Source organism: Coenobita brevimanus, chromosome 54, assembly GCF_032717465.1.
Source record: "Coenobita brevimanus isolate Jiangsu-jjx chromosome 54, ASM3271746v2, whole genome shotgun sequence".
NCBI classification, from domain to species: Eukaryota; Metazoa; Arthropoda; class Malacostraca; order Decapoda; family Coenobitidae; genus Coenobita; species Coenobita brevimanus.
In genome coordinates this window covers 10,411,444-10,437,676 of record NC_137007.1, presented here as the reverse complement: position 1 = coordinate 10,437,676, position 26,233 = coordinate 10,411,444, and the positions used below count along the sequence as shown (strand labels likewise).

At 44.4% G+C, this 26,233-nt stretch overlaps 1 protein-coding gene across 1 annotated transcript in view; it reads right to left on the bottom strand.

The window, feature by feature from the left end:
- The window catches only part of INPP5E (Inositol-3-phosphate synthase), a 576,780-nt gene that overhangs the window by 440,437 nt on the left and 110,110 nt on the right, over positions 1-26,233 (bottom strand). Inside the window, 2 exon segments of the mRNA XM_080273293.1 lie at positions 4,432-4,446; positions 15,600-15,609. Coding sequence (XP_080129419.1) covers positions 4,432-4,446; positions 15,600-15,609 — 25 coding nt within the window.

Sequence of the window (26,233 nt, the reverse complement as noted above, 5' to 3'; positions counted from 1 at the left end):
GATATTCACTCTTTCCTTTATCATACCTTCCAGAACTCTCTCCATTACCTTTGCTATCTGGTCCACCAGTGTTATGCCTCTATGATTTCCTCTTCCCAGGGCATCACCCTTCTCCTCATATACATTTAAAACCACACTCCTCAGCCAGTCATCTGAGGCAACACATTCATATATTATTGAATTTATCATATCTCTGACTAAACCTAATCCTGTATCTCCTGAGGCCTTCAACTATGAAGCAGTCAACCCAGACACAGCCACCACCTTCCCCAACTACATCCTGCCTATTACCCAACTCACAGCAGCTGCATCAATCAAAGGCCAAGGTCCAAACACTGGATCTGCTGAAAAACCTTCCCTGTTCCAGTCATATTCCTCATTCAGCAACCGGTTATTATGCTCTCTTCAGGGAATTATAATATCCTCACTGTCTACCACTACCTATCCTTCATCATTCATCACACACTGCCCACCTATGATATCCTGTTTTCCCTCTTCATCTGATTTGCCATCTTAACCCCTTAACTGCTACATACTTTGGAGCTGCTGATTAGGAGACCCTCAGGCAGCACTTCTTTGATTTTCCCTGGAATAATAATTGCTTCCATGGCCGATAGTCATCTGATTGTGCCTTGTGCATTACGGAGGTTATTCTCCTGGATATGGAAGCATGAATTTTTTTTCTCATATCCTTTGATTAAAGGGAAAAAAAAAAAAAAAAATGTTCTAATGTCCACAACAGGGAGAAGGCCTACAAAAGGAACTGGATCCAACTTGCTCCTGAATCTCATCTCTTTTACGTTTCTACCTGGATATCGTGCTAAATCTGTTCTTCGCTCTGTAAAAATAATTTCATCCATACTAAATGCTCTGAACTCTCCACCTCGAATTCTTCCCACTCCTTCTGGCACCTTGCCAAAAACCTTTCTAACAAATTTACCTCATCATCATTCCCCCTACACTTCCATCCTGATGGCTCTATAGCTATTTCTTCTACTGATAAAGCAGAACTCTTCGCTCACTTTTCTCCTCCAATTCCATCAAGACGATTCCGGCGCTGTCCCTCCATCACTACCTCCCCCTGACTTCCTCATGGCTGACATTAAAATTTCTTTAACTGATATATTCTCTCCCATCACTGGCCTCAATACTAAGAAGGCATATGGGCCTAATGGGGTCCCTCCTGTTGTCCTCAAGAACTGTGCTTCTGTGCTTACACTCTGCCTAGGTAAACTTTTTCACCTTTGTCTATCAACTAATACCATTCCTTTTTGATGGAAGCTCGCTCTCATTTAGCCTGTCCCAAAGATAGGTGACCATTCCCAACCCTCTATCATCCAATTACTTAAACATCCTGTATTTCAAAATTTTTGAGTCTATACTTAACAAAAAACTTTCATGCATCTTTCGTCACAACTTTCTTTCCGACTGTCTGTATGGGTTCCGCCAGGGAAGCTCCACTGGCGATTATCTTACCTACCTTTCAGACTCCTGGTCATCCTCCGTTCGGGACTTTTGCGAAAGCTTTGTCATTGCACTTGATATCTCAAAGGCTTTTGATCGAGCCTGGCATAAATCCTTAATTTCCAAACTGCCTTGTTATGGTTTCTATCCTATCTGTGCCTACACTTCCCTGCCAAAACAGCTTATACTTGCGGTCCCTCTAGACAATCATCCAAACTGACCCTCCCCTAAACCTGACTTCCTGTATGCAACTGACATCCATCCACCTTCGACTCAACCATCTCTACTATTTCCACTCCACCCTTCAAACTACAGCTAGAGCAAATTGACTTAGGACCTTCCCCCCACAAGGTATTTAAAAACACAGAAATCATAGTATATCATAGTGTTTGTTCATGAAATGCCATTCATTAATATGAAATCATGTTTCCCTTGTTTTTCAGGACCAGTTGGATGCGTTTTGGCATGGAATTAATTAGATCTCTTATGTAATCTAAGAACATTTCTTTGCACCAAACATTTGTCAATTCAGTCTTGAGGTTGTCCAGATTGGGTGTCTTCGTCTCTGCCATGATTTTCTTCATCTTTGCCCAGCAGTTTTCTATCGGATTTAGATCCGGACTGTTGCCAGGCCAATTAAGGACCTCAATCCGATTATCCAGAAGCCATTTTGTCACCTTTCTTGACTTGTGACAGGGACCTGAATCGTGCATGAAAAAGTCGCACCCATGAATAGCAAAAAAGTTTAACAAATGATCTTTCAGAACTTGAATGTACCAGCCACCATTCATCATCAAGTTCTTAAGAAAGAAAGTAGAGGCCTCCCCTTCCCATTTCACCTGAGAAAGACCCCCATACCATTACTGACTGTGGGTGCTTAACAGTCAGCACCATGTAAGCAGGGTCATGTCGACTACAGGAGGCAGGGCGACGAACCTTGGCTGAATGCACCTGGAACACTTGAAATGTGCTTTCATCGGAAAACATAACTTTTCTCCACTCATCTAATGTCCAGTGTGCATACTTCTTGGCAAAATGAATGCGCTCCTTCTTCATGCGGTCAGCGAGAAGTGTTTTCTTGGCTACGGTGCGGCTTGGCAAACCCAGCTCCTTCTGCAAGTGGTGTTGGATAGTTCGAATTGAGACGTCTTGTAACAGCTGGGGATGCATTCTCTTCAATTCTGCTGCTGTCAGTCGAGGATTCTTGATTACATCCCTCTTCAGAAGCATATCTGTACCTCTGGAAGTTGTCCTCTTCTTTCCACCGCCATGCTTGTGCTCTGGTACGACAGCAGGTGCCAGGCCGCGTGTTGCAGCAAGAATATTCATGACAGTTGACTTCATGCATCCAGTACATTCACAAATGGTGTTAATAGGGACATTATCCTGCCTCCATATGGACCCTCTCATCCCATGAGTAGTACTTTCCAGGCATGACAGCTCGACTCTAGGGAAATAACAGGGAAAACAGTAATGCATACGAAAAAAGAGGGAGGTGCAAGCTCGGAGTGACGGGAACACATACTCCCACTCTCGCTTCTGGGCAAGCAACGATGTGCTGAGTGTTTCACCACCTCCTGCCTACACCAGAGGAGTTGCCAGTTACTTCTTGCCTCAAAAATTCACTTGGTAGAAGTGGAAACACAAAGCAAAGACAGACAACTCTCCCATAGCAATTCTGTATATAGGTCCTAAGTGAATGTGAGGTGGGTGTACATACATTCCATGATGCCACTCTGAATCCCTCAGGCAATTTGATGTCCACAAGCTTGCTAATATTGCTATTCATTCTCACTTTTGTCATATGTCAGGTAAATAAAGGAGGAGACCCACCCACCTGCTCAGTCCCAAGTCCAAGCATGGGACGTGGGACCCATAGCCCACCAGCCATGGCCAGTGCCTGTGCCAGTGGCCTTGGACCACCCTGTCAGGACAGTTACTGGCACACCCTCCAAGCGAGCCATGGCACTGTAACTGTCCCGCCATTATACACCCACTGATATGGCAGCCTCCTGAGGTGATACTCCCAGGTTTGGGGCCCTCTCTCTTGGGCAGAAGTGGCAGCCTGGGAACATAAATATTCAGTTCTCTCTGGTACAGACCTGAGCCCCATCATATCCTAGTCACAAAACAGCGCAAGCAGAGCCCACACCATGCCTCCCCTCAGGTTTGCCACTAGATAGCAGAGGCAAAGCTTTTTGGTTGCATACCCTTGCTGGCATCAAGCCCTGTAACATAGTAGGATATGTTGTTTGGTATGTAATGCACATGCAGAGTACTGGATGAGACAATATGAGAAAAGTGTTTGGGAAAGTATGCTAGCCTACACTCCATGTACCACACTGAAAAAGATCAGCAATGGGGGATGACCAGGATATCCTGACAGCCAATGAAAACTGGAGTTCCGGATTTCCATCCTCCTCAGGAGTACCTCCTGATCTGCTGGTGCTACAGCCTACTCCCAACAGAGAAGTCATCCACAAAGAAAGTGCTCTTCATTCCCTCCAGTAAGACCTCCACAATCCCATAAACTACAATAACAAATACAGTAATCCCTCTAAAATCCGGACATCCATTACTCAGACAATCTATTACCCGGATGCTGTCATCTGGCTGTTCGAAACCAGTAGAGTAATGCCCTGGTATGCAAAACCCGTATATGTGATACCCCGGCTTAGCGATGGGGGTACAAATACCACCACGCCCCGATACTTGATGGCAGAGTCCCAGTTTAATGATGGGCCCTCTGATGTTGTGTTCTTAGATGACAGGCTAAAATTTTGAATCATGCACTTCCCCACGGCCAGCTAAGCTCGGCTGTCTCCCAGGATGTGCAGACATGCTTGCACAGGGCCCCACAGCCATCAATCACCCCATGCTCACCCATGTCGCTCTTCTCACACCGGCCATCCCAGGGTGAAGATATCCCTTACATTCACCCAACACGCATCGTGTTGCACCACCAACGTACACAAGCTGCTACTGTAGTGCATCATAACTATGTTCGAGCAGTGCTGTGAGTAGAGCAGTGAGACTAATCGTGTGTGGAGTGCGATATTGTGTGATTACTGGCCCAAATAAGTGTGAAAATGTCTGGTAAGGGTGCTGCATGTGGTGGGGCTAGTGGTGGTGCTAGCGGAGGCCCTCGTTTTGGTGGTAAGTGGCCTGCTAATGATGGTGCTGGTGATATTCCTGCAAAGCATGTGCATAAGACTGTGTCACTAGAGGTAAAATTAGAAATTCTTAAGCGCCACGACAAAGGCGAAGGTGAGTGTGCTATTGCATTGGCTCTCCACCTGGCCCAGCTGACTGTCTCCACCATCATCAAGAAGAAGTAGGCCATTAAGGCTACTGCTGGGGAGGCTGCAACCTTATCCATCTCCCGTAGCACCTGCCAGCAAAAGCCTGCAATGGAGGAGCTGGAGCAGTTGCTGTGCAAGTGGGTGGAGGATCAGAACTGGCGCAAGGCACCCACGAGCCTGGCAATAATATGCACTACGGCTCTCTCGTCTTGGGATGAAAAAAAGGTCAGGCGGGATCTGGATGAAAGTGAGACCTTTAAGGTGAGCCATGGGTGGTCTGACCGGTTCAAGAGGCGAGCAAACCTCCACCACGTGAAAATGTACGGTGAGCCGACGAGCACAGATATGGTGGTGGCGGCAGTGTTTCCTGATGAACTGAAACTCATCATCAAGGAGGGTGGCTACAGTGAGAAGCAGGTCTAGAATTTTGACGAGTCTGGGTTCTTTTGGAAGAGAATGTCCTCCACGACATATGTTGTAATGGAGGAAAGGTCTACAGTATATCAGGATTCAAGGCCTCGAAGGACTGGCTGACACTGCCGCTGGGGGGTAACACTGAGGGCAACCTCAAGTTGAAGCCGAAAATTATTTCCCACTCCGAGAACCCCAGGGCTCTGGTGGGCTATGTTAAGGAGAACCTTGGGGTTATCTGGAAGTCGAACAAGAAGGCCGGCTGACTTCAGATATCTGTTTGTCATATTTCCACTCGTACCTCTCTCGTGTGCTGAAGAGGTATGCCTCGCATGAAAATTTGGTGAACAGATTTCTCGTGGTGGTGGACAAAGCACCCCAGCCACCCTCCCACGATGAAGAAATGGGGTAGCAATATTGAGGTGGTGTTCTTGTCCCCTAACACCACGTCCTTGCTGCAGCTGATGGACCAAGGGGTGATGCTGTCTTTAAGGCTTATTACCTCCGCCGCACGATGCAGCAGTTGGTAAGGGCCTGTGACGACGATGACAGGACAACAGTGCAGCAGTTTTGGAAGGGCTACAACATACGCCACACCCTAGAGAATATCACTATAGCATGGAGTGAGGTTAGCCAAGCAACCATGAATGGTGTGTGGCAGAAGCTGTGGCCAGTGTGCATGCACTCCTTCACCGGCTTCCCGAGGGTGTGCTAGCTCCGCCTGTCCAGCATGTGTGGTTGGACGTAGTCGAATTGTCGCATGAGGCGGGCTTCGGGGAGGTCGACGAGGATGACTTGGAGGAGGACTTGGAGGGGGTTCTTGGAAGCCACAGGGAGCAGCTCAGGAAAGATGAGATCCTCAATATGGAGAGCCAGCATGTGCACCAGGAGGCAGAGGGGGAGGAGGATGTTGTGCCTGAGGTCTGAACACTGAACATCAAAATCCTAAAGATGATGCTAATGAAGCTGGACAAGATAACTGACCCTATGCAGACACATGACCCCCTCCCAGGATGAAGCAGGAAACAGCTAATCAGCTCAAGGAGGGGATGAAAGTCTACAAGACAATGCTGGAGGAGAAGAAGAGGATGGCCAGGCAGAGTACAATCACAGCCTTCTTCAAGCAGGCCCCCACCATGCCAGGAACTCACACCGGATCTCCCCAGCCCTCGACGTGCAGAGCATCTCCCCAGCCTTCAACCAGCAGGGAAACACTGAGGGACACCTCCCACCAAGGACGTGCTTGGCCTGTTGTGTTGGACCTAACCTCCAGCCGACTGCCGTCTCCTGTGTCTCCAATAAGGCACTCTTGCCACTCTGTCGCTGTCTTCCTCATCTCGGCCTCCATCTCCCACACCACCTCGGCCACTGTCTCTGTCTCCCTCACCACGACGTGAGCCACCACAACTGACTCCATCACTACCTTCTCATTCATTACAGCGGTCTCCTCGCCACCTCACTAGTCATCGCATTGCACTCCATCGCCACCCCCAGTCATTGCATTGCACCTCATTGCCACCACCTGAGCCATCACATCACACCCCATCGCTTCCACCTGAGTCATCGCATCGCACTCCATCACCTCCACTTGAGTCATCACATCGCACTCCATTGCCACCCTCCTCTGACCCTCCCCTGGAAATCGGGTTTGAGGGTGTTCAGGAGGATGATTGAGTGTTGGGAGCACCAAACATCCCCTAGCCTCACGGGGGTAGCAAGGATGATGACCAGGACCGGACATGGACTTACAAGAGGTACGTGATGAGAGGTGTTTGATATTTTCTAACTTATTCCTTATGATTTTCAGGCTTTAATTGTTGTTTTTAGTGAGCTGTACCCCGATATACGATACCCTGCCTAACGATAGGGTTTTACCTAACCAATTAGATCGTTAAACCAGGGTATTCCTGTATTTGTGCTTTTTACCATTTTATTTGGACAAAATGCATACGTCCGGGTGGAAATTATGGCCATGAGAACATTTTCACCTGGCCAGACGGGAATAGCCTGGTGGCGCCACCCTGTCTAGATGGTTCACCAAATGTCCGCTAGAGACCTCCTCGGCCATTCTCAGTTCCTGCACAGTGACAGTGTAGTGAACAGCTCCTTTCGGACAATTGTCACGGTGGCATGTGGTGGCTTTTGTGGTTGTTCGCTACCAGCTTCAGGCATTACTATTCCTTGAATGAATCTTCCTAGGGTGTGTGATGATGGCCCCTCCACCAGGAAAAAGGAAGAGGGTAGTGATGACTCTGGAAAAGCGGGAGATCCTGGGTAAGACTGATGTGAGATAGTCAAATCGTGGGTGCTGACGATTTTATTCTAGCTTACTGTGTTGTACCATAATTTTATTCTCTTTTACAATGATTTTATTCCATTTTACCATTATGTTTTCTGTGCCCACTGCATTTTTCTTGTGAAGCCATTTTTTTCATGCCACTGCAGGGTATAGCCCTGCAGTAGTATTGCTTGTCTGTGGTTTATAGGTCTGCTTGACCAGGTAGAGTAGTGCTAAACAACAGAACAAGTGTTGTATGATGTACTGTAGTGACCTTTTACACTGGCTTTCAAAGTTGGATTATGTACAAAGGGGGACCAGGGAAGAAGTCCATTATCTGGACGGAGCCATTATCCAATCATGCCTTTGGCTCTGTTACATCATATAATCGGGAGATTACTGCAATGCCACAGCCACACTCAAAACACTTCCCTGTGGCACTCCTTCATCCTCTGTGTATTGGGGAGAGAGCTCACATCCCACAAACACCTGAAACTTCCTCTCAGACAGAAAATTCTGAATAAAAATGGTTAAGCAACCCCGAAGACCATAAAATGGAAACTGGACAAAATGACTTGGCACTATACTGTGTTAAACACCTTTTCCAAGTCAAAAAACACCATTACATGGTGCTCTCTAGAAGCATATGTAGTGCAGGTGGACAACTCAAGACGGAAGAAAAAGTAGAATGCCAAAGACACTGGGCGGAAACTGGACACAACAGACTGGCCCATCCCTGGCTTTGGGATTGGGAGGATTATCACCAGTTGACAGTGAGCTGGCACCAGCCCCTTCACCCACACCCTGTTTAATAAGGCCAACAGGAAGGCCCGGGACTCCTCTATGAGATGACGAATCATGGCATATAGAATACCATCATGTCCTGGAGCTTTCTCCTTGCAGGAAGCAAGGGCAGCTCTCATTTCTCTCATAGTAAATAATGTGTTGTAAGTCTCCCCTTCCTGAGACTGAATATCCAGCCCCAATCTCTCTTGACACAAACAATCAGCAAAATATGGTACAGAAGGATCTTTTCTGGAAACAGTATAAAATTTTTCAACAAAAGCACTAGCAACCTCCCAAGATTTTGACACAATATCTCAGGTTTGATGAGAATTTTCCTTGTATCTTCTGTACTCACTTCCAAACCTGTGGCAGAGGACTGGAGGAGTTAATGGGAGAAATGTAGGCTGCCCAAGAGCTACACCATGCATTCTTTATGGTCCACCAGTATTTTGCAGGGGCACAATGGAACAGCACCTTTTAAAACTTACCCTGTATGTGTGCATGGAAATGAGGGTATGCAGTTCTAGATTTTGTAAGTCACTGCACACTTACTGTTTCATCATGGAACAGGCCTAAGAGGAAAGTAGCCAGTTGTTCTGGGAACTGTCCTCACCTGTTTGGTAAGGAGTAAAGGGGAAACACTGTACAGTTTCGTCAACATTAAGAAACTCCTCCACTCATGATTGAAAAACACTTAGATCCTGAAAAAGGGCACAGTCAGCCTGGTCCAGACACCAACGAGAAATCTGTTCTGTGGGTGGGCTGCCAACTGTGTGTAGTAAAACTGGGTTGTCATCACTGCCACGGAGATCATCAAAGATACCACACATAAAAGTTAATGCACAGTTAGGTGAAGAGAGGGTGAGGTCAATAGCAGAAAGAGTACCAGCCCATACTTGTAAATGTATAGGATCCTCTGTGTTGAGGACAGGGAGGTCCCAGTCCTCCATCACTGGCACCAGCAAGTCCCCTCATGGACTCGGTATTATATCCCTCCACAAAGGATACCTTCTGTTCAAATTTCAGGGAGAATGAACAGCTAGGGCCACTGCCTGGGGGGAAGACTGCAGGGAAAATGGTATGAAAGGATACCAGACAGGAAGAAGAGGGTACAACTGCCCTGATGACCACCTGCAGGGTAGAGGGGTGAGAATATACTGTACCAGCATATCAATCTATCTATCTACAGGTATTGCCAGACACCTTAATCCCGTTTGGGGTGGCCACAAACAAATCGCCTCCATGTCGCCCTGTCCCCCGCCATTTCACTGCCCTGCTCCCAACTCACACCCCCCTCTCTCATATATCTCTCCACCCCATCCCTCCATCTCATCCTCAGCCTCCCCCTCCCTCTTCCCCCCTCCACCTCACTCACATACACTCTCTTCGTCAGTCTCTCACCCTCCATCCCAGCATATCCCCTAGGTGAAAAAAGTACAAGTCCTCTCATTTGGCATCTTCAGGACCAAGTAGGTGCTGAAAGAGCAGAAACTGTGGGATGACTGGGGAAACCTGCCAAAAAGTTTCTTGCAATCATGGTTGGTCACCCCAACGCAATCACAATGTCTATCACCAAGTATTATTGGTCAACCCTAAGCACTAAATCGGCCTTCTGTTTCTTGAGGTCGTATATAGTGGAAGAGCACACACTGAAATCCTCCATTATCTTCTTCCTAGGAACATCCGCCTCTAACTTTTTCAGTAATTCAATCTTCTTAGTGAAAGTCAGCACCTTACGGGTGCATTTTTTCATAACACCAGTAGGCTTTCCATTAGCAGAGGCCATAGCACAACACAAGAATGAAAGGATGACCGTAAAATAGCACGACAAAGCTTCCATATTTTTGAAAGGTCCCGCTCATAAAACTAGACACTCAAGAGTCGTGATGGCCGACGACGCATGCAGTGTTGGTAAGCAGAAATTTTCAAAACTGCTAAGCTCAACTTTAAAACGTGCTATGCTATAGGTGAACTGTTCAAACTTTCACGCCAACTTGGACTTCAATACACGCTAGATACAGAAGAAAATCTAATATTTATGGGACTAAATTACAGTAATACCTCGATAAACAATACCCCTAGATGTGATACTGCGGCTTAACGATGGAGGTAGAAATACCACCATACCCCACCTAACGATGGCCAAACCCCGGTTTAACAATGGGTTTTGATTTTTTTTTACCAATTTTGATAATGTTTTGGACTATAACTGTGTGTTTAGGTTGTTTTTTACCAATTTTGATAATGTCTTGGACTATAACTGTGTGTTTAGGTTGATTTATAAACTGTTTTTAGACTTAGATTAATGCGATTCAGCCATAGGTGGGGTGAACATTATCATTTTGGGGTACAGTTTACTAAGCTTGATTTTTTCCAGACTTATATTTGATGATTTTCAGATTTTATTTGTTGGTTTTAGTGATTCATTTACAGGGGTTAGGCTTTGGTAAGCTTCCTTGACAGCTGTTAGGCCATTTAGATTAGCTTTAAACTTGTTTTAGGGCTCATTTGGGTGGGTTTTGGGCTTGGTTTGGAGGGAAACCCAAGGCTAATAAACGGTCCACATTGCAATACAGGTTAAAAGTACCCCAATATACAATTCCCCGCCTAACGATGAGGTTTTACCTAACCAATTAGATAGTTAAACCAGGGTATGCCTGTATTACGAAAAGCACTAAATTACTGTGAAAAGCGCTAGACCTAGCCCCAACAGCGCCAAACCGGCCAATCAGGTCAGCATATGTGCCGGAAGAGCAGAGAACTTTCATTGTCAGACTATTTATGAAAACCGTCGAAAGACTGGAAATATCCTAAGACCAGATACCGAATGAGAGGACTTTTACTGTATCTGGTCCCCCAATTAAGTTTCCTGCAGACAAACATAGACTGGATGGGTCTTAGCTGAGAACAGTTGAGGCCCTTCCCAGTTGCCTCTAGGGCTCTGCAGTTCCACAATAGGATTAGTAGTTTTGTATTGGGTTTGGGGCCACCTTTTGGGGCAGCCTCATTCTTCACTGATTGGAGGACCCTCCGTTTGAAGCCACTTTTGGTGGGTGCTGATGGTGACCCAGAGGGCACAACAGCTGTCTTCTTTTTGTGATGATGAGCTTGGGGAAGCAGCAACATGTTGCAGCTTCCTCTTCCTCTCACTCTAACTGCCTTTTTTTTTTTTTTTTTTTTTAAACAAAGGAAGAAGGAACCAAAGGCAAGGAGCCTGCAAACCATTCCTTCAAAAAAACAAAACAAAAAAAACAATACAAATGAGAGCCAAATTCAAGATCCATTCATTTCGAGATGCCTGGACACATTGCGTTTGAAAGACTGGAGATCATAGAAAGCAGCAAATACAGACAGAGGGAGCCAGTTCCAAAGCTGATCTGTTGCATAAATGAAGGACTGGGAGTAATGGTTAACTCTTGCATGAGAGAGCTGGACAGAAAAGGGATGAGAGTTTGTTACTAGACAGGTGCTACGCGCCCATCATAGAGGTGGAGAGATGCAAGCAGACAGTTCAGAAGAGAAGTGACCATTGAAGCTGCGAGAGAAAAGAGATAAAGATACAACAGTGCGATGAGGATACAGAGGCTGGAGGGAGCCAGTAAGAGGAGGAGAGTTAACGAGATGAAAAGCCTTTGACTCCATCCTATTGAGAAGAGCTGTATGTGGGGAGCCTCCCCACACATCAGAGTTGTACTCTACACAGGGAAGAATAAAACCCATGTATAAAGTTAATAACTGTGAAGGGGTAAAGAAGGTATGAAGTCGGCTTGGCACAACTAATCTCTTGGAAGCAGATTTTACAAGAGATATAATATGATCTTTCCAAGATAAGTCCAGAGTGAATGAAACCCCAAGCACGTTCAGGATGATGCAGGATTCAGCTGGATATTATTAAACTCTAGTGGGTTCTCCTATGGAAGATTCTGTTGGGTTGATAGGAGTAAGAACTGAGTTTCTGATGCATTAAAAACAACAAGATTATTTTTACCCCAGTCTGAGATACGAGCAAGTCAGACATTAGGTGTGCCACTGCCTCATCCCCTGTTTGTTGAAGTAACTGCTGAGATGGGGGCTGCAGGAACCGAATGGAAAGGTGAAGGGTGGAATCATCAGTGTACGAGTGAATAGGGTTAGATGTACAGCTTAGGTCACTGATGAATAACAGGAAGAGAGTTGGTAATAGGACAGAACCCTGAGGAACATCACCGTTGATAAATCTAGGAGAAGAATGATAGCCATGTACAACAGCAGCTATACAATGACCAGAAAGGAAGCTATAGATGAGGGCACAGATAGAAGGATAGAAACCATAAGAGGGCAGTTTGGATTTCGTGTTTTCAAAACCATCTTGAGCACTACTGATTATTTAATTTTTTCACAAATCCCGTTGCGCTCTAGGCATTTCATGTCGCAGAAACTTGCATATTAAGCAAATGGACTGTACTACTACTGCTACCACTATCATTATTATTATTATTATTACTGTATTAAACCAGTGTCGCAATATCCGGCGCTGCTGGCTCAGCTGTGTTACAGGAAAACAATATCCAGTGAAATTATGCAATATCCAATACCAAAATGAACCATAACCGGTGGTTCTATGCAATATCCAGCATCGAAGTGTATCAACTGGCTCGAAAATGGTTGCTGGTTGCCAACCGGCTCTGTATTACTGTACTGTATCATTACTTTATTGTATTTTATGCTAAATTTTCATCTTTTACTTATGGGAAAGTCTTTAGAATAGAGGGTCGAGACAGATAGTAATGCAATATCCGGCTCAATGACAAATATTGCACCGATAGGGGTACTATGCGAGATCCAGCGTTTCACGTTATTCAGCACGAGGCTTGGACGAATTACGTTGGATAATTGAGAGATTACTGTATTATCATTATCACTACCATCATCATAACAAAGCCTTTGGACTATCTGGATTAATTTTGTACTGTACGTGAAATAACAACCCATCACTTTATTATATACTGTAACTAAATGGTCATTTCCAGTGTGTCTTCTATATATACAGTAAAACCTCAATATAACAGACTTCAATAGACTGGAATCCGCTTTTATTGGACTCGAGGAGCTACTGGACTAAATTTCTATATATCGGAAAAAGTCCGATAAACCCAGAAGCAGTCCGGACTGCCTGACCACTTCAGGTATGTTCACTACAATTAGGTAAATAAAAGACATGTTTATCAGTGTACAGTACAGTATTATTATATACAGTCATCCCTTAGCATCCGCGTTTATAACATACAGTATGATCTCACCAATAACTACTTCAACAATAACATTTTCAGCAATAATGGTAAGTTAGAATAGATACCCAGTTTCTATAATATCGCTTGGATTCACTTGAATAACGGTTATTTTGCAAATGTCAAGTTGTTATACTGCAAATATGTCCACAACAAGATGAGGAATGAAACAGACAAACAAGAAGAGATGAACGAAATCGCCGAAAATGTGAGCAGCAGTGAGGAGGAGATGGAGGATCCTCCCCTTGTCACCTCCCCTGACTCACCTGCCACTGTCCCCTCCACCTCCACTGCCCTACCTGACTCACATCTGCCTCCCCCTCCACCTCCACAGTCCCACATGACTCACCTGCTCCACTTGGCATACCCGCAACCCCCAACATAATGACTGTTGCTGCATTCTGGAAGAAATATAACATTCAACAGGCCATAAATTTCCACATCAATGCCTGGAATATTACAACATTGGCAACCATAAAACATGCCTGGTCAGCACTCCAGCCACAACTCAAGTATCCTGAGACAGAGAGAGGCCATCAGAATTAATGACTAATGATTGGACTTGTAAATCTGATTTCAAGAAAATACCAGAAACAGTATCACAATCGAGTGAATGCCCGCCATCAGTCACTCATCACTCACTCTCTTTCACAAAGCTAGCCAGCCGAGGAAGAACAACAGAGAAGGGTTGAGTAGATGATGATATTGATGACATTGGCGACTATCCTGAAGATTCTGACTTTATGGGGTTTGATGAAGTGTTGATAGAAGTGGGTGACCCTGGCATGAGAGGCAGGAGTGGGGACATGGCCAGCGAAGGGTCAGGGGGTACGCTGCAGTAGCGTCCATGTGCAAGCCTCGAAACAATCATCATACCAAACACCTAATAACTCCTTTAAGGTGAGTTTTATATTACTCCTGATGATTTAATAACAAATCTTATTATTTCAGTTAAAAAAAATTAGCAATGGGTGGGCTCCAGGTGGGAAAAGTGGATAAAAGTCCTGGAGTGGCAGCACCAATAAACCCTTTACACATGTATTTTCATGTCATGCAAATAACGTTTTCGCTAATAACGGCATTTTTCTGGCAACAATTAGACATTACTGGTGAGATCCTACTGTACACGGTTTTAAATATCTGCAGGTGGATATAACATCAATGGTTTTAAATATCCACAAGAGGATATAGTACTTGGGCTGGATTTATTAAAGTATTTTATCTCACTGAACTCTGCTGACACTGTTCACTGCAAATGTAACATTATCCAAGGCACAGTTCATGGCTGTCTCAGTGAGGGCATTAGCCAGTGAATCAAATATAACACTCTTCCTTTTGGCCACTTCATTTATTTATGCCATTAATTCATCAGGGGAAAAGTTGGGACAGGCTGGGAGTAATTAGTTTCTTCCATGTATCCTCAGTGAGCTGGTCTGAACCAGTTTGCTGCCCCCTCCCCCCCTTCTCTCCCTCGTACCCCTCAATGAGCTGGTCTAAACCGGTTTGGTACCCTCCCCCCCCTTTCTCTCTTAAGTAATATGAAGCAATACGCACTCAAATCACACTCAAATCATACAAGAGTGGCTGAAAGTGTTATTTTATATTATACTGTGAATTACCGTGATAAAATACAAGTGATTTAATGGTATTTTTGCGATAATCAGGGAAGTCGTGATGCTAAGCACATTAGCTAGCAAACATTTTTGCAGCTGCAAACTGTGCAGCAATGCCATGAAATGACTCATGACATTATATCAGTAAGCTTTCATGAAGTTTGATAAAGTTTGTAGTGACTCTCCTCACATCATTACTGTTTCTACTGTTTCGCTAAAGTCAAAAATAAACGCAGGAATATCATAACAAAATCATAGGAGACTGGCTGGTAGTGTTTTATTTTTATTATTATTGCAATTATTGTGATGAGGTAACGTGGCTATAACCCTATTTTGTAGGGAAGAAATCCTGTAGTTTGGTGGAAGGTTCCACCTTCCTGGGCTATTTCTTGCATCAGACAGTCATAACACACCTTGTATTCTCTCAAATCGTTTTCTGTGCTTGGAGCCTACGGACATGCAGTTTGTTGCAAACGACAGTAGAAAGGCTGACATTTGTCTGACAAAAATTTTACCTCTCAAGATTAAAGAAAAGAGGGTTAAAACACATGATGAAAACACACAATTTTTTTCCTATTCCTCCACACTGAGCACAGTCAGTACACTGTCATCACAGCCACTGCAGCCAAAGGGTTAAGGGGGGTCCAGGGGTGTTTTTAAGGGGGGCAGGAGATATCCACAGATTTTTAACATTTGCGGGTGTCTCTCTTACCTAACCCCTGTGGATGTTAAGGGAGCACTGTATATTACACCATTTGCTATATGTAGTGAAGTTATAACACAGTACAGTATTGCAACGGTAGTCCAAACAGTTTAAAAACCGTTTATGAACTCCGAAGTAATGTCTGATATATCAGAAAATGCCCGAGGTAGCAGGGGGAATTCCAGATGTCGCTTTTATCAGAATTTCGCGTTATTCGGAATGGCTTGGGCTTCAATTAGTCCGTTATAGTGAGGTTTTACTGTAACTGTGATTTAGTTTCATTTCAATAAACACAGTAGACTGAATGTTGCTTCAACAGAAAGGTTTAATGGACCTGCACCTTGTAAATTAAGTCAGTGATATTCAACACTTTTCCGTCACCTTCTGGCTCATATTCTATAACACTAGTTTCATATAAGTGCAACCACTTTATTGATAATTTTAACCCTGTCATTATATGTCACTTTGAGATTTTACTCTTGTCCTGTTTTGCTGCTGACTTCAGCCAGACAGTTTAGGGGGTTGGAGGGTAAGGAGCTTTTGCTTTACTATACTGTAATTTTCCTCAACTCAAGATATCATAATCATAGTCTTCTTTAAAACAAGCAGCCTCAAGAGGACTATTAGGTCTATTGCTGATAGCTTTCCTCTGTACTGCTTTGCATGTTCCTCCAGCTTAAAGCCATGTATTGAATTTCTTTTAATAACCTTGTGCTTTATTATGCAAGTTATATAAATGCGTATCCACTCACACGATGTAGTGCTGCTTTGGGTGTCTGCCCTCTCCTCTCTTCCTTCCTTCCTCTTCTGTTTTCCTTTCCTTCATTCTTTCCTCTTCCTTTTGCTTACAGGTGACTTCACACTCCCTCTTCTGTCTTTCCTTCCTTCAATCTTTCCTCTTCCTCCTGCCTATGGGTGATTCTACACTGAGTGATGAGCCAAATGGTTTCCTGTACACAGGAAACCATTTACCATACTGGGTGGTAACCATATCACCAAATTATGGCCCCTGGTGGTTTAGTGGGTAACTAAGGCACTCCAATCGGAACTGAGCCTGTGTAGGTTTATATCCGAGGGTCTATCTATCTATCTATCTATTGCCAGATGCCTCAATCCCGTTTGGGGTGGCCACAAACAAATCGCCTCCAAGTCGCTCTGTCCCCCGCCATTTCACTGCCCTGTTCCCAACTCACACCCCCCTCTCTCATATACCTCTCCACCCCATCCCTCCATCTCATCCTCGGCCTCCCCCTCCCTCCGAGGGTGGTTGAGGTATATTGCTCACATAATGCCACTCAGGGATGAGTGAGGCTGGTCACTCTCATCTTAAATGTCAGGACCAACTTGCTTAGCCCAAGGCAGCATAGGACTGGATGATGAATGGATGGATATATAAATGCATAACTATCTTCTGAGTGTGGAAATGCTGCTAAAACATTTTTATTTCACCATTTAGTAAACTTAACCTATTCAGTTTTTCTAAATATCCTTCAAGAGTTCTCCAACTGTCTTTTTATTAACCCAAGGGCTGCAACTTGTGGTAACTCATTTTAGTCAGCTGTGTGGACTGCAACTTACCTCATATGAGCAAGATATTTAATAACACATCATCAGGTTTCCTTTACGAGCAGCGTCATGCAATTTTTATGAAATACAGTATTAAGCTATCCATCATCCCCACCCCCAATGGCTGAGCCCAAAAGTAAAGAAAAAGTGGGCACTATGACTGAAATACACACTCCTTGATCGCTCCTTTTTTTTTTTCAATGTAAAGAAGACGGAGCCAGAGGCCAGGAGCCCGCAAGATTTCTCCCTCCAAGAAAAAACAAAAACAAGATAACAGAGAACAAAATTCAAGATCCGTTCATTTTGGGATGATTGGAAACACTGTGTTTGAGACTCTGGAGATCACAGGCAGTAGGAAATACAGTAAAGACAGAGGCAGACAGTTCCAGAGTTGACCTGTTGCATACATGAAAGACTGGGAGTATCAGTTAACTCTTGCATTAGAGAGTTGGACAGAAATGGGATGAGAGTTTGTTGCTAGACGTGTGCTATGGATCTGCTGTAATGGTGGAGAGATGCAGGCAGACAGTTTAGAGGAGCAGTGACCACTGAAGCAGTGACAGAAAAGAGATAAAGATGCAACACTGCAGTGAAGAAGTGGAGGTTGAAGGGAACCAGTAAGAAGAGGAGAGTTAATGAGACAAAAAAATCTTTGACTCCACCTTGTTGTGAAGGGCTGAATGTGGGCAGCCTCCCCACACAACAGTTGTACTCTACACAGGGGTGAATAAGACCCGTGCATAAAGTCAACAACTGTGCAGTGGTAAAGAAGGCACAGAGTCGGCTTAGCACACCTAATCTCTTGGAAGCAGATTTTACAAGAGAGGTAATGTGATCTTTCCAGGATAAATCCCAAGAGAATGAGACTCCAAGTACTGTATATTCAAAGCTGACACAGGATTGAATTGGATATTGTTAAAAATTAGAGGATACTCCTGTGGAAGATTCTGTCAGGTCAAAAGATGTCAGAACTGAGTTTTTGATGCATTAAAAACAAGAATACTTTTACCCCAGTCAGAGATATGAGCCAAGTCAGACATTAGGTGTCCCACTGCCTCATCCCTTGTTTACTGAAGTAACTGCTGAGACGGAAAGTGCACAAAGCGAATGGAAAAGTGAAGGGTGGAGTCATCAGTGTATGAGTGGATAGGATTAGATATACAGCTTAGAAGGTCACTGATGAACAGAAGAGAACTGGTGACAGGACAGAGCCCTGAGGAACACCACTATTAACAGCTCTGGGAGAAGAACAGTGGCTGTCTACAACAGCAGCTACACAATGACCAAAAGGAAGCTAGAGAGGAAAGCACAGATAGAAGGATTGAAACCATAAGTGGGCAGTTTGGAAATTAAAGATTTATCCAGACTCGATCAAAAGCCTATCAGATGTCAAGTCCAGTGGCAAAGCTTCTGCCAAAGTCCTGAAGGGAGAATGACCAGGAGTCTGGAAAGTAGGTGAGAAGATCACCAGTGGAGCGTCTCTGACGGAACTGATTCCAACAAAAAGAAGGTTGTGCTTGAAAAGGTACTTTAAATCATTTTTAAAGAACAGACTCAAAAACTTTTGAAATACAGGATGTTAAAGCAGCTGGGTGATACTGTAGCTAGAGGGCAGGAAATCATCACCCCTCTTTGGGACAGGCTGAATGAGAGCAAACTTCCAGCAAGACGGAATGGTAGAAGTTAACAGACAAAGGAAAAAGGGTTTACTAGGTAAGGTGTAACCACAGAAACACAGTTCATGAGGATAACAGGGGGGACCCCATCAGGCCAATATGCCTTGTTAGTACTGAGGCCAGTCATGGCAGAAAATCCATCAACTGGAGAAATTTTAATGTCAGCCAAAAGGAAGTCAGATGGGGAAAGTGATGGAGGAACAGCAATGGTACTGTCTCAGTAGCAATTAGAGGAGAAAGTTTGAGTGCAGGCACCCAGAAAAGAAAAAACAGTTCTTAAAGGTAAAACTTAATGCAAGGGCAACACTGGCTATCTATCTATCTATCTATTGCCAGATGCCTCAATCCCGTTCGGGGTGGCCACAAACAAATCACCTCCATGTCACCCTGTCCCCTGCCATTTCACTGCCCTGCTCCCAACTCACACACCCCCCTCTCTCATATACTTCTCCACCCCATCCCTCCATCTCAACCTTGGCCTCCTCCTCCCTCTCCCCCCCTCCACCTCACTCACATACACTCTCTTCGTCAGTCTTTCACCCTCCATCCTCTCCACATGGCCAAACCACCTCAGTGTATTCCTCCTAATGCTTCTTATCACATCCACATCCACACCACAATGCTCCTTTATATCCTCATTTGTCAGCCTGTCTCTCCATGTGACCCCGCAGGCTCCTCTTAAATAACTCATTTCCACTGCTCTCACTCTTGACTTGTGCCCTTCCAACAATGTCCAAGTTTCACTTCCGTACGTTAGAGCTGGTATCACAATACTGTCATGTAGTAACTTTTTCACTTCCATGCTCACTTCCCTGTTTCTTATCACTGCTTTCAAGGAACCAGCAACCTTTCTTCCCTGCTATACCCTTTCAAGCAATTCACTCTCCAAACCTCCATCCTTACTCACCACACTACCCAAGTACTTAAACGTACTCACATTTTCCAATTCCTCACCATCCAACCTCGCTGTACATTCACTGACTTCACCTCTCTCAAAGAACATCACTTTACTCTTCCCTACATTCACCTTTAGATTCCGTTTCTTACACACTCTCCCAAACTCATCCACCAAGCCTTGCAGCTCCCCTTCGTCTTCACTCAACAACACAGTATCATCTGCAAACAACAGTACAGGGAGTTTCCAAACACTACCCTCTCTCACCAGGGCCACTCCAACATTCACTACCCTACCTTGTACCTCTTTTATTACCCCATCCATGTACAGATTGAACAACCATGGAGACATGACATATCCCTGTTTCAACCCAACCTTCAAAGAGAAAAATTCACTCAGTTCACCATCCACATACACTGCAGCCTTAGCACCATCATACATACTCTTCACAGCATTAAGCAACTTCCCATCTACTCCATATATTCTTAATACTTTCCACAATCCTTGTCTATACACCTTGTCATATGCATTCTCCAAATCCATGAAAGCCGCATACAACTTTTTTCCCTTCTCTAGAAACTTTTCCACTAAAGATCTAAGAATGAATATCTGATCTACACAACCTCTTTCCTTCCTAAAGCCTCCCTGTTCTTCTCCAACTAATTCCTCTGTTATTTCCCTAACTCTGTCAATAAGTGTCCTACCATACACTTTCCTATTATACTAAGAAGACAAATGCCCCTATGATTACCACACACTTCTTTTTTCCCTTTTCTTTGTACAAGGGAATAATTATACCTGACTTCCAATCCTCCAGAACTCTACCTTCCTCCCAGGCCAATCTGCACATCTTCCACATCCATTCTACTACTATCTCTCCCCTATGCTTCAACATTTCACCACACACTCCATAAATTCCTAGGGCTTTCCCCAGTTTAACTTTCTTCATTGCTTCCACAACTTCTATCCTACTGATTTCCTCCTGTCTTCTCACCTCCCTCCTTCTCCCAGCCATTCCCCAGCCACTTGTACTCGCATCACTTCCATCCTCTATGTTCAACAATTCCTTAAAGTGTTCTCTCCATCTGCTCACTTTTTCTCCCTTCTCCACTAGTAATCTACCATATTTATCTTTCACTCCCCTGCTCACTTCACTTCCACCCTGTCTTACTCTCTTCACCTCTTTCCAGAACATTTTCTTACAGTCCCTCCACTTTACACTCAAATTCCTTCCAAATTCCTCATCCACTCTCTTCTTACTCTCTTTTACTAATCTTTTCACCTCTCTCTTTTCTTTCTGCATATAACTCTCTCTTCTGCCTCTCAACTTCTTCCACGGCCCTATTTCTCATCCATTCATTGTATGCTTTCTTCTTTTGTGCCACAGCCTGTCTCACCTCTTCATTCCACCATGCTGTTCCTTGCACCCCCCTCCATCTTCTCTTCATCCCACACACCACATCACATGCTGCACATATTTCTTCTGTGAATATCCTGCACACACCTTCCACATCCCCCATCTGCTCCAATTCATATTTGCCCAATTGTTCCTCCACTTCTCTCTTATATTCTGCCTTTTTCTCATCCTCTTGTAACCTTTCCACTCTCCTTGCAAATACTCCTTCTTCCCGTCCTTCCCTTCTTCTATTTCTCCATCTTACTTGAATTCTAATTCTGGCCACCACCAAGTAGTGGTCAGAAAGTCCACTCTCCCAACCTCTATAAGCTCTTGCATCTATTACACATCTTCGCATCCTTTCATCCACACACAAATAATCAATAATTGCCTTCCTTTCATTCAGTTCACCACTGACCCTTCTCATTACTCGCCATGTATACCTGTGGATCATTTTATGCCTGAAGAGGGTATTGGCTATCACAACCCCCTCTCAGCACATGTCCACTAACGCACTCCCATTCTCATCTATCTCAGCAGGCACACCCCACTCACCAACTAGTCCATCCACCTTCACATTCCCTACTTTACCATTCATATCACCGATCAAAAACACTTTCTCATTCCTTCCAAACATTTCCATGCACACTTCCACATTTGCCCAGAACTCTTCTCTCACTCTGCTTGAACGATCTTGAGCTGGCGCATACGCACACACAATCGCCCACATTTGTATTCCAACTTTCAATCTTAACCACACAATCCCTGACCCAACTGATCCATACTCTCTTATGTTCTTCTTCCATCTTTTACTCACAACTATACACACTCCTTCATTTGCCCTCTCATTCTCACCTACTCCTGCACATATACCCCATCCATACTCCCATTCTCTCACCCTCTCACCTCTCCATTTAGTTTCAGGTACTCCACATACATCAACTTTCACACCCTCAAGCACCTGGAGAATCTCTCTCTCTTTCACCTCATCATTCGCACCCCTTACATTCCATGTTCCGATTACCATGTCCTTCTGTCTGGTCCTTGATCGTCATCTTTTGGTCAGTCCTTGTCCGAGGTTTCTTGTTTGTCTTTTAAGTTAGTTGTTTTCCAGGGAGGGGCAGTAACCCTCCGCCAACCCTTTTAGTCCCCTTGTAGGACAAGCAGGGATACTGGGGGAGTGTTCTTGAAAAAAACCCCTACCCCCAGGGCTAAAAAAAAAAAAAAAAAAAAAAAAAAAAAAAAAAGTATGATTAGAGAAAAAGTGAATATTAATGAGATGCAGTTTGGGTTTATGCCAGGCAGGAGAACCACTGATGCCATATTCATTGTTCAACAGCTTCAGGAAAAATATACAGTACTGGGAAGAAAAGGGATCTGTATTTTGTTTTGTTGATTTGGAAAAGGCCTCTGACAGAGTCCCTAGAGTGGTGAAGAAGTGGGCAATGAAAAAGCTTGGCTTGGAGAAGTGGCTGGTTAGGGTGGTCATGGCCTTGTATGTGGGTGCTCGCACCCAGGTATAAGTGAATCGAGATTTGAGTGATGAGTTTTCCATGAATGTTGGTTTGCACCAGGGGTCAGTTTTGAGTCCCATGTTGTTTATCATGGTACTTGAAGCCCTCTCACACGATTTCAGAAACGGACTCCCTTGGGAGATGTTGTATGCTGATGATTTGGTGTCGACTGCAGAGAATGAAAGGGTGGTCGAGGAAAGATTTAGGAAGTGGAGAGATGGTATGGGGCACAAGGGCTTAAGGGTAAATACAAATATAACAAAAGTGATGATACATAGGGTTGGTGGCGGTACTGTCAAAATACAAATATAACAAAAGTGATGATACGTAGGGTTGGTGGCGGTACTGTCAAAGACGAGGGAGAGTGGCTATATGCAGTTTGCCACAAGTGTGTGGGAAGTAATTCCATCTTGTGCAGTGTTTGTGATAAATGGGTGCACAAGAGATGCAGTGGTATCAGAGGTAGACTCCGAGATAATGCTAATTTTAAGTGTGTGGCATGTTGGGGAGAGCAGGTGGAGCTTGTCATGCATGAAAGAACTGAAATTGCTGGTGTGTCTCTTGAGTATGTGGAAGAGTTTTGTTATTTGGGATACATGTTATGTGCTGGAGGTGGGGCTGGAGCTAGCTCCGTGGCTGGGGTGAAAAGCGGTTGGAAGAAGTTCAGGGAGTTGTTGCCTCTCCTGACATTGAGAGGACTCTCCCTAGGTGCTAAGGGGTCTTTGTATGCAGCATGTGTTAGGAGTGTGATGCTGTATGGTAGTGAGACCTGGGCAGTAAAGGAAGAGGATACTCGCAGGCTCAAAAGTACAGAAATGACAATGATTATATGGATGTGCAGTGCGTTCCTGCATGCAAGGCCTGGGGGGGCTGGGTTTACAATGGAAGAATTGAGAAGCAGGATGGGACTGGAGTGTATGGTGTTATGAGGAGGAGAGGTAGATTGAGATGGTTTGGGCATGTGGAGAGGATGGGGGATGAAAATTGGGTGCAGAAGGTGAGAAGTGTTAATACTGGGGATGGGGTTGTGAGGGGTAGACCGAGAAAGACGTGGGACGAGGTCATTAAGTGCGACCTCAGAGTTAGAGGACTGAACAGGGAGGCTTCAACAGACATGCAGTATGGACAGCTGCCACTAGGTGACCACAGCCAAAGCGTGCAAACTTGTTAGAGCCTTCAAAAATGAACAAACAAACAAACGACGATGTCATGCTCATATTATGGCTTAACAGATTAATTGGGGAAAGCCGAGAAATTGATGGAGTGTGTGGTGAAATGCTAAAGCAAGGGGGAAAGATTGGATGTGGAAGATGTGCAGGTTGGCCTGGGAGGAAGGTAGAGTCCTGGAGAGTTGGAAGTCAAGGCAGAGTCCTTGAGCATTGGAAGTCAGGTATAATTATTCCTCCGTCCAAAGGAAAAGGGGAAAAAGAAGTGTGTGGTAATCATACAGGCATTTGTCTTCTTAGTGTAATAGGAAAAGTATATGGTAGGATACTTATTGACAGAGTTAGGGAAATAACATAGGAATTAGTTGGAGTGAAGGCTGGATTGAAACAAGGATGTGTCATGTCTCCAAGGTTGTTCAATATGTATAGGGTGTCCCAGGAGTTAAGTCAAAAACTTTGGGAAATGATAGAGGAGCGAATTCTAAGGAAAAAATAATATATGAACATGTGTCCAAATCTCAACTGTTACAGAGCTACAATTAATGATGACCTTATGGGTGAATTATATGAAGGAGACCATTTTCACCCATAAGGTCATCAGTAATTGTAGCTCTGTAACGGCTGAGATTTGGACACATGTTCATATAACATTTTTTGCTTAGAATTCCCTCATCTGTCATTTCTCAAAGTTTTTGACTTACCTCCAGGGACACCCTGTATATGGATGGAGTTATAAAAGGGATACAAGGTGGGGCAATGGATGTTGGAGCGGCCCTAGTGAGAGAGGGTAGTGTTTGGAAACTACCTTTACTGTTGTTTGCAGATGATACTGTGTTGTTAAGTGAAGACGAAGGGAAGCTGCAAGGATTGGTGAATGAGTTTCAGAGACAGTATAAGAAAAGGAATCTAAAGGTAAATGTAAGGAAGAGTAAAGTTATGGTCTTTGAAAGAAATGAAGTCAGTGAATGTACAGTAAGGCTCGATGAGGAGGAAATGGAAAATGTGGGTGCATTTAAGTACTTGGGTAATGCGATGAGTAAGGATGGAAGTTTGGAGGGTAAAGTGCTTGAAAAGGTGCAACAGAGAAGAAAGGTTCCTGGTTCATCAGATAAGAAACAGGGAAGTGAGCAGAGAAGTGAAAAAGCTACTCTATGACAGTACTGTGATACCAACTCTAACATATGGAAGTGAAGCTTGGACATTGTTGGAGGGACAGAAGTCAAGAGTGAGAGCAGTGGAAATGAGTTATTTGAGAAGAGCATGTGGAGTCACATGGAGAGACAGACTGACAAATGAGGAAGTGAAGGAGCATTGTGGTGTGGATGTGGATGTGATAGGAAACATTAGGAGAAACACACTGAGGTGGTTTGGACATGTGGAGAGGATGGAGAGCGAGAGACTGACGAGGAGAGTGTACGTGATTGAGGTGGACAGGGGGAGAGGGAGGGGGAGGCCAAGAATGAGATGGAAGGATGCAGTGGAGAGGTATATGAGAGAGGGGGGAGTGTGCTGGGAGCAGGGCACTGAAATGGCAGGGGACAGGGCGACATGGAGGCAATTTGTCTGTGGCCACCCCTTACGGGATTAAGGCATCTGGCAATAGATAGACACAGGTAGATTAATTGGCAACTCAGTGAGGCTTTGAAAGAAGCAAGTTCTGCTCATGTAGTACTCTGTTTCTCGCCAAATGGGAAACAGCCAACCACAGTAACTCCATTACTATGACTTAGCTGACCAAAAATATTTCAAGGACAGGTGTGTCACACTATTTCCAAAAGATAAGGTACATCTGAACCATTTGCAATGGTCACTAAATTGACTATATTCCCACAATGCAGACCCTGTTCTGCAACTCCTCTGCCACATTCCATGGGATAAAGAAAGGTTTCTTATATAAAAATTAATGAATATTTTAAGGAAACCAAAGGAAATATTACAATGCAATCATGAACACTGAAAATATTTCTGCAGAAGTGCTTACTTTGGGCCCAGAGGTCACAGACCCCACTAGTGCAAGGGAGGACTGTGCTGAGATTGTAGCCTAGGGATAGGAAGAGGAATGGTGAACTTGGGCACTGAAGCAGGAACTTCACTAACAAAAGCAAATGGTGTGAGTGCCAGGAACAGTTCAATATGCTTCTATAACCATTGGCTGCAAGGTACATTATGCAAATGCTTTGTCAATGTCTGACCACA